At 34.0% G+C, this 8246-nt stretch overlaps 1 protein-coding gene across 1 annotated transcript; it reads left to right on the forward strand.

The window, feature by feature from the left end:
• The first annotated feature begins 5564 nt into the window (after positions 1-5564).
• LOC110684506 lies at positions 5565-7199 on the forward strand. Its single transcript, XM_021860961.1, has 2 exons — positions 5565-6556; positions 6620-7199. The coding sequence occupies exons 1-2, from the start codon at positions 5565-5567 to the stop codon at positions 7197-7199; spliced, it is 1572 nt and encodes a 523-aa protein (XP_021716653.1).
• Positions 7200-8246: the final 1047 nt, after the last annotated feature.

An 8246-nucleotide genomic window follows, 5' to 3' on the forward strand; every position in this document is an offset into this window, starting at 1 on the left:
ATGGATTCATAGATATTAATCTTAGTCTCATTTAATTACAGGCCGAAATTTTTTTAAATTGTCCAAAATTTGGAGGACTTAATCCATGATATCGTAGCAATTCTAAAAAATTTCTAAAATTGAAATGGGTTCAGGGATGTCCTTTAAAAGACTTAAAAGTTGGTTTGAAACAATAACATGCATACCTAATGTTCTATAAAATCCCGAAAAATGAGTTTGATTGGTACAATTATATATCTATTTAGGAAACCTGTTGTGATGGTTGTCGAGTTATACATTAGATAGTTCTTATCACCAACTAGCTAGACACATTGGGGTCGTATTGAAGTGTAGTTATTTAGAATCATTTATTGGGTTATCAAACCCCTAAATAGCAATCATTGATGCATGAGTTGTTTATATTGGTGTTACACGCACCATTATAATTATTGTTGATTTTGATTAATAATACAAATTATCTAACTTAATTTACTTAATACTATATTAGAGCACCTTCAATAGAATATCTTTATTTATTTGTATTTACTAGTGATATCAATAATAATAATCACATAAGATTTGTTCATACTTTGCTTTGGTCAATTCATAGTTCATACTAAGTTTTATTCAATCACATTCAAGTCAAGCCACAAAAAGAAAAAGTTAAGAGTAATAATGGATATGGAGTTCATACATATATACATAGATGTGAATGTTTATGAGACTATCTATAATATGACCTGGGTCCATGACCATAATACCATTCCACTTTGAGTCTTTGAGAAAGAAAATCATCCATAAAATTGCAACATACTTTTATTAAATGATTGTTAATGGTGGGGTTATTGTATTTTTATATTAAAAGCATACAACCTTTTTAAATTTATAAATCAAAATTATTATTTTACTAGTAAATATTTAGGAATATTGAGAACACAATACATGAAACACACAACCAGTCTACCATCATACTAATCCATCATCAACTACCAAGTCTTGGTCATATGAAAAAATTGAAAATCACCTTTCTTATTTTCTCTTGTAAAATCTTATTGGGTGTAGTTGGTAGATATAGAAAAAGCTGCAAAATTTGTGTGTAATATTTTTCTATTTTCCATTTTTGTGATCTACTTTAATATAACAATGAATTATACACATAAATTCTACTGCGGTTCAAGTACGCAATTTGGACGGACCACCATAGATCGATGATATTGCTATCGTCTTTATACATATGCAATAACTTGTTTATTAGCTAACACTAATCTATAAACACTGTCTTTTCTTCTTAAAAAGCAAGTCTATACACCTTTTAGGACTATGGAAAATCAACAAAAGGCTTTTTATGGTTACTTAGTCTTGGACTTCCTTTCAAAATTTTGATACTATTACCAAAAGTGGTTATTCTTGATTTTTTTTTTTTTTTTTCACATTTTATGTGAGCAAGGTTGTTGCTCCCTCCTTCCTAGAACTATCGTATTAATTGTGAGAGAAACCTAGAGGCAGACGGTCCTTAGCCTTAATGTCATAAGGCCTAACACAGATGGTGCCCCTTATCATACGGTGCAACTAGCCTAGCTCGGATATCAGTTTGTTAGAAGCCTATAAACTAGAGCCCATACCGAGGTTAATTCTATTTAAAAACCAATTGGCAGTAAAAGGAGTAGCCCATTTGGGTTATAAACTGAAAGCCCTTTGTTTCTTTTTCAATGTGAGACAAACAAACACCACTCACACTTGCACCTAAACAAAAATAATATTTGAACTTATGTTTCCGTTGTTGTGTTTTGGGCTTTGGTTTAAGAATTGTGTTTATAGCCTAAAAATGTTGGTAGATTTTAACTGAGAATTTATTTTCTAGTTAGGAAAAAATAAAAAGATATCCTTTGTAAAGATAGATTAGATGGAAAATTTAAGTCCATTTAACACCTTAAGTTTAAAGGCATTCTCATACAAAGTACAAATATACGAGTACATCATAATAAGGAGTATTTAATATTTTCAGCACCTTAATATTTTATTGTAATAGAAAGGGGCTACCAAACACAATATAGTAGAAGATAAATTTTACCTTTTAACTTAGACCAAAAATAGCATTCAAATTGTAATTATGAGTTTATGACACATACATAAACATTCTCATTCAACAATAAAAAGTAAATGGTAGCTAGAATTTGAAAATTTTAGAAATGAGTAAACAAAATTTCTAAAATAATTCTGCTTGCGTAATCTAGCCGGAATGAACAAGTTGAAATTCTATTAATCCATGATTATTGAATTAATCCACACGAAGAAATGGTTAATAATTATTATCTTTCAAAAAACAAATCTTGTTAAAGATATTCAATGTGATTTTTTCAGGAGAACCACTGACCAATAAATCTTTGTTGTGATTGTTTAAGAATGTTTTGGGTACACACGTTCATATTTGTTGGACATACATATACATGAATAATTTACCTTATGTTATATTATTGTCTGAAATGCAATGTATGTATAAGATCATACTTAAACTTCGATTAATAAAAATTATTGGTATTAGACTATTAGCTATTTAATTAATTATGTTTGGTACGTACGAGCTATATATTAAACTATATTGTTGCTTGCAAATAGGAAATTAATAGGCTTATGGTCCCTTGATTTGCTCCCGAGGAATCTTTGATTAGTTGCGAACTTGCAATTCAATGCAAAGCAGTGGCCCGCTTGGCATTACAATTTTAATTTTTCTTTTTTGTATTTTTTTTGGATGTGAAACATTTTATTTTATTTTTGACAGGCAACAAAAGTTAAATTTAAACTTTCTTGTGGTAGTTTAATATGAATCTAAGAGAGAGTTAGTAATTAAATATCATCATGATTCATGAGTCCAATAAACCAAAAAAAAAAAAAAAAAAAAAAAGCAGACAACATAAAAAGTTGACTAGTGTAACTTTCGCAGCATGTATGTTAATTTGGAAATAAAAAAAATTAGTATGTTATATGTTTTATTTATTGATCTAAATAGTATTGTCGTAAACACCCTAAATAGGTCATTACATTTGAGCATGTCTGGGTTTCACTATTATACATAACCTTTATAAGAATCACTAAGGGTCTGTTCATATTTACTGAATGGAGCTGAACTGAAATGAACTGATTGAAGTTGAACTGAACTGAACTGAACCGATTGGAGCTGAACTGAACTGAATAGAACTGAAATGAATATTTCATGAGAGAATGAGATTAGGAGCTGAACTGAAGTGAAATTAAGCTGAAGTGAACAGACCATAATATAGTTATATAATAATATAGGATATTTAGTGCCCTCTAAAACACTAACTTTTTTTTTTTTACACATTAACTTTGAGTATGTATGGGTTTCACTATTAAACATAACCCTTATAAAATCACTAATGTAGGACATTTAGTACCCTCTTGATGAAATATCGTTGTATGTTAAATTTAGACTTGTAGTAGCTCTATTAGGAGAGTTAATTTTTAATTTAGTAGACTAAGTCTTTATACATACTACATGTATAACGTTACAGAATGATTTGTATATATATACATCGACCAACATGCTCATACTTGGCAGGTGTGACGGCTAGATGACTAGACTGATAATTTAGGTAAGACATAATACTTATTAGTCGTATTCCAAGTATATAGTTTGAATTAGGGGTGAACATGGTCTGGTTTGGTGTGGTTTGAGTCTAAACCAAATCAAACCATATTAGTATTGAAACCAAACCAAACCAAACCGTAATAATGCGGTTTGGTGCTGTTTGGTTTGCGGTTTATGATGAGATGACATTTTTTCCTAAAAATTGTCAAATATTAATAAATTTATAATAAAGTTCAAATAATTCGCCAAAGGGATTAAATTCTACTACAAATTTTTAATAAAAATAACAACCAACTAATCAAGTGCTAAGTGATAACACAATAACACATAATAAAAATAATACATAACAAATTAACAGTGGAAAAAAACATAATACATTTGTCCAAAAAAATAATTCATACTACATCATACTACATTATAGTTATATGACCTATTAAATTTTAAGTATTGATATTTGAGATTGAGTATAGATTATAGTAGTATACTGACCGTGTAGTTTTCTAATGATTTTTCATGTTTTTTTTTGTTTTTTTTTTAAATTTTTTATAATATATAATAACTATTTTAATTTATTTAAAAATTATTTAAATATTAAAATGTGGTTTACGGATTTACGGTTTGGTTTGGTTTATAATTTTTGAAAAACCAAACCAAACCCACTACTAGAAATAGGCTAAATTGCGACGGAATGCTTACAACGGATATGATTTTCCGTCGTAAAGGTGGATATTTGCGACGGAAAATATTTCGTCGCAATTTAGCGACGGAAAATTTCGATTACGATGCTTTTTCCCTCGTAAAATTTACGACGGAATTTATTTCCGTCGTAATTTAAAACTTGCGACGGAATATTCCGTCGTAAAGTGTTTTGCGACGGAATATTCCGTCGTAAATTCTACTGTCATTTTTTCAAAATTGAAATTGCGACCTTGCCCTAAAAAAAGGGGGAAATAATTGAAAATTAGAGAGAGAAGTGAAGCAGCGCGAGGAGAGAGAGAAGGAGAGAGGAGAATGTCGCGGCGGCGGTGGTGATTTGTTTACGCCGGTGACGCCTGCACATCAGCGGCCGAGAAAGAGAACGGGAAATATAGAGGAGAAAAAGAACGGGAAAGAAAGAGAGAGGAGAAATAGAACGGGAAAGAGAAAGATAAGGAGGAAGGGAGGAAGGTTTCCGGCGAGCTTTCGAGCCATGGTGGTTTCCGGCGAGCCGCCGCGTCTAGGTAAGTGTGTGCAATTGTCAATTAATTTTTTTTTTTTGCAAAAAAACTACTGGAATAACATGGTAAAATTTATTGAACCCACAACGCAGCCGCACCTCCGTCCCCAAGCCGTGACTGAACCCACCGGCCCTTGGTTGTTTCCGGCGACGCCCCACCTCCGCCTGACATTAAGTTGCCTTTGCTTTCCCCCTTTTTTTTCAATTTAATTTTGTTTACTTATAAACCCTTAATTATTTTTTTTTTTTAATTTTGTTGTAGGATTTGTACAATTTTGTTGGTTTAATTGTTAAAAAGAAGTGCAGATCTAAAGGTTAGTTACATTACAAACCCTAATATAATGTATATGTGTATCTTACTTTGGTTGTTAGATATTCAATAACTTTTAGTTTGGTTAATTTAGTGACATTGGTGATCTCTTATAAGTAATTAATTGCTCCCTTCTCTTTAAAAAAACAATATAATGTTAGTTTGGTTTAGTTTAGTTTAACATAATGTAGTTTAGTTAAGTTTATGTTAATGTAATGTGTTTTAGTTTAATTTATTTTAATATAAAGTACCTTATTGTAGTTTAGTTTTTTTTAGAAATATGTTAGATTGAACGTACAAGGATGGGTTAGGTTGGAGTGATAAGGACCCTTGGAAATCATTTCTCTTCTAATTTTCATTTCCATAACAGTTTGATCTACAATGAATATATATTGTGCTTTATGACTAATGTGATTAATGGCATATGTGTTAGTTGTGTAGAACTTGTAATCATGAAACGAAAAGAACGTAGCTGGATGTACGAAAGGAAGGTTGGGAATTCTATTAATCCTGAGTTCTTAAAGGGGGTAGATGAATTCCTTAAATATGTGGAAGATCATCTCGAGAGTAGCAACCCGAATGAAGTTAGGTGTCCATGTTTTAAATGCAAAAACAAACGTCTCTGGGATCCAGATACGGTCAAACTTCATCTGTATCGCAGCGGTTTTTTACCTAATTACTACGAGTGGATGTGTCATGGGGAAGGGTTTCCAGAAACTCGTAGAAGGGAGTCAAATGAATATCGTGAAATGGTTTTGGATGCCTTTGGTCAGTCTCAAGATCAAGGCCATTCCGAAGAGCCACCTGTTTCATTAGAGGAGGAGCCTAATGCACAAGCCAAGCCATTTTTTGATTTGTTAAGGGCTTCTGAACAACCGTTGTACGAAGGGAGATCATTGTCTGTGTTAGAGATGGCTTCTAGAATCACTAGCCTAAAGTGTGAGTATAATTTGCCGCACAGATGTGTTGATGGATTTGCTTCTTTGGTTAATGAAGCGATTCCTAACAACAACCACATGGCCGAGACATTCTATGAGGTCAAGAAAATTGTTAAGGGGTTAGAGCTGCCCTATGAAAAGATTCATGCATGCCCGAAAGGATGTATGTTGTTTTGGAAAGATGATGCTCAATTATCTACATGTAGGGTGTGTGGCAGCGACCGATACAAGAAGACTTCTAAAGGTAGCTTAGTGCCTTTGAATGTTCTATTTTATTTCCCTATCACACCTAGGTTGCAAAGGCTTTTTGCAACTAAAAACATTTCTGAGGAAATGACATGGCATGCTAAAAATCCTCGAGTTCAAGGCACAATGGCACACCCTAGCGATAGTGAAGCGTGGAAACACCTAGATAGTTGCTTTCTTGAGTTTGCCTCTGAACCTCGTAATGTTCGACTTGGCCTATGTACGAATGGATTTGCTCCACATGGTCGGTTTGGGGGACAGTATTCATGTTGGCCTGTCATTTTGACCCCTTATAACTTGCCTCCGTCAATGTGTATGAAAAGACAATTCATGTTTCTTTCATTACTCGTTCCTGGTCCTAAAAACCCTAAGGGCAACTTGGATGTTTACATGCAGCCGCTCATACACGAGTTGAAACAGTTGTGGGAAGTTGGGGCAAATACTTACGATATTTCGAGAAAACAAAATTTCAATCTTCGAGCAGCCATCCTATGGACCGTTAGTGACTTCCCGGCTTATGGTATGTTATCTGGTTGGACCACAGCCGGTAATAAGGCTTGTCCATATTGCATGGAGAAAAGCAAAGCATTTTGGCTCGAAAATTGTGGTAAGGTTTCTTGGTTTGACTGCCATCGTCAATTCCTTCCGACAAATCATCCTTTTCGAAATAGTAAAAATGCATTTTGTAAAAACAAAGTCGAAAAAGGTTCACCACCTCACATCATGTCAGGAGAGGAACTTTGGGAATGTGTGAAAAACCTCCCGAAAGCAACAGATGGCCCCGAGGCACTGAAACGTGTCAAGAATGCAAAAAAAAAGGTGGTTCAAGCAAAGCACTCTATGGGACCTTCCATATTGGAAACATCTGCTTTTTCGTCACAACTTAGATGTCATGCACGTTGAAAAAAACTTTTTTGATCAGTTGATTCACACTATAATGGACGTGAAAAAGCAATCTTGTGACACCCCATCAGCTCGGAATGACATTGCTAAATACTGTAAACGGCCCCAGCTACATCTTCAAGAGGATGATAGAGGAAAAGAATTCATGCCAAAGGCTCCATTTGCTCTTGACAAGGCTCAGATAAAGGTTTTGTGTGAGTGGGTCAAGCAGCTGCGGTTTTCTGATGGTTACGCTTCCAATTTGAGCCGATGCGTTGATTTGCAATCAGGTAAGTTACATGGAATGAAAAGTCCTTATTGTCACGTGTTCATGGAGAGGTTGTTGCCCACTACTTTGAGAGAATTGCTCCCTACCCATATATGGAATGCAATTACAGAGATAAGCCAATTCTTTCGCGATTTATGTTGCTACACAATTACAGTTAGCGACATGGAGCGATTGGAAAAAAACATAGCTGAGATCCTGTGCAAGCTTGAGAAGGTTTTCCCCCATCTTTCTTCAACTCCATGGAGCATTTACCAATTCATTTGCCATATGAGGGCAAGTTATGTGGACCTGTTCAATATCGGTGGATGTATCCTTTCGAAAGGTAAATCAAAGGTCCTTTCTCAACTCTTACTTTCATCTCTTTCATTGATTTCCGTTACTTATACTTCTACGGCTACATAAACATAATTACAGGTTCCTCAATCACCTGAAACGAAAAATTGGTAATAAGGCTCGTGTTGAAGGTTCCATATGCAACACTTATCTCACTGAAGAGATATCAAACTTCTGCTCCAATTACTTTCAGCCCTCAATTGACACAAAAACACGAGATCTAGGTCGAAATGTGAATGCTGATGTGGAATCCCCGGCTGACAACGATGAAATCCCAGAGTTGTTCACGGTGGATAAGGGTCGTGTGTCAAATTTGGGTAAAACTCGGTATTTAGATGACAAGGAACTCGAACGTGCTCATTTGTTCGTTTTAAGAAATACCGGCATTCTTGGTGAATACGAAAGGTATATATGTTTACGATAAACTTTTGAAAATCCCTTAAATT

The sequence above is a fragment of the Chenopodium quinoa genome, unplaced genomic scaffold, assembly GCF_001683475.1.
Source record: "Chenopodium quinoa cultivar QQ74 unplaced genomic scaffold, ASM168347v1, whole genome shotgun sequence".
Lineage (NCBI taxonomy): Eukaryota > Viridiplantae > Streptophyta > Magnoliopsida > Caryophyllales > Amaranthaceae > Chenopodium > Chenopodium quinoa.

Excerpts from the sequence above, each read along its gene's own strand:
- LOC110684506 (XM_021860961.1), top strand. The coding sequence starts at position 5,565 with ATGAAACGAAAAGAACGTAGCTGGATGTACGAAAGGAAGGTTGGGAAT. Across the intron at positions 6,557-6,619 it reads CATGGTCGGTTTGGGGGACA|ACAATTCATGTTTCTTTCAT; the intron begins GTATTCATGTTG and ends GTGTATGAAAAG.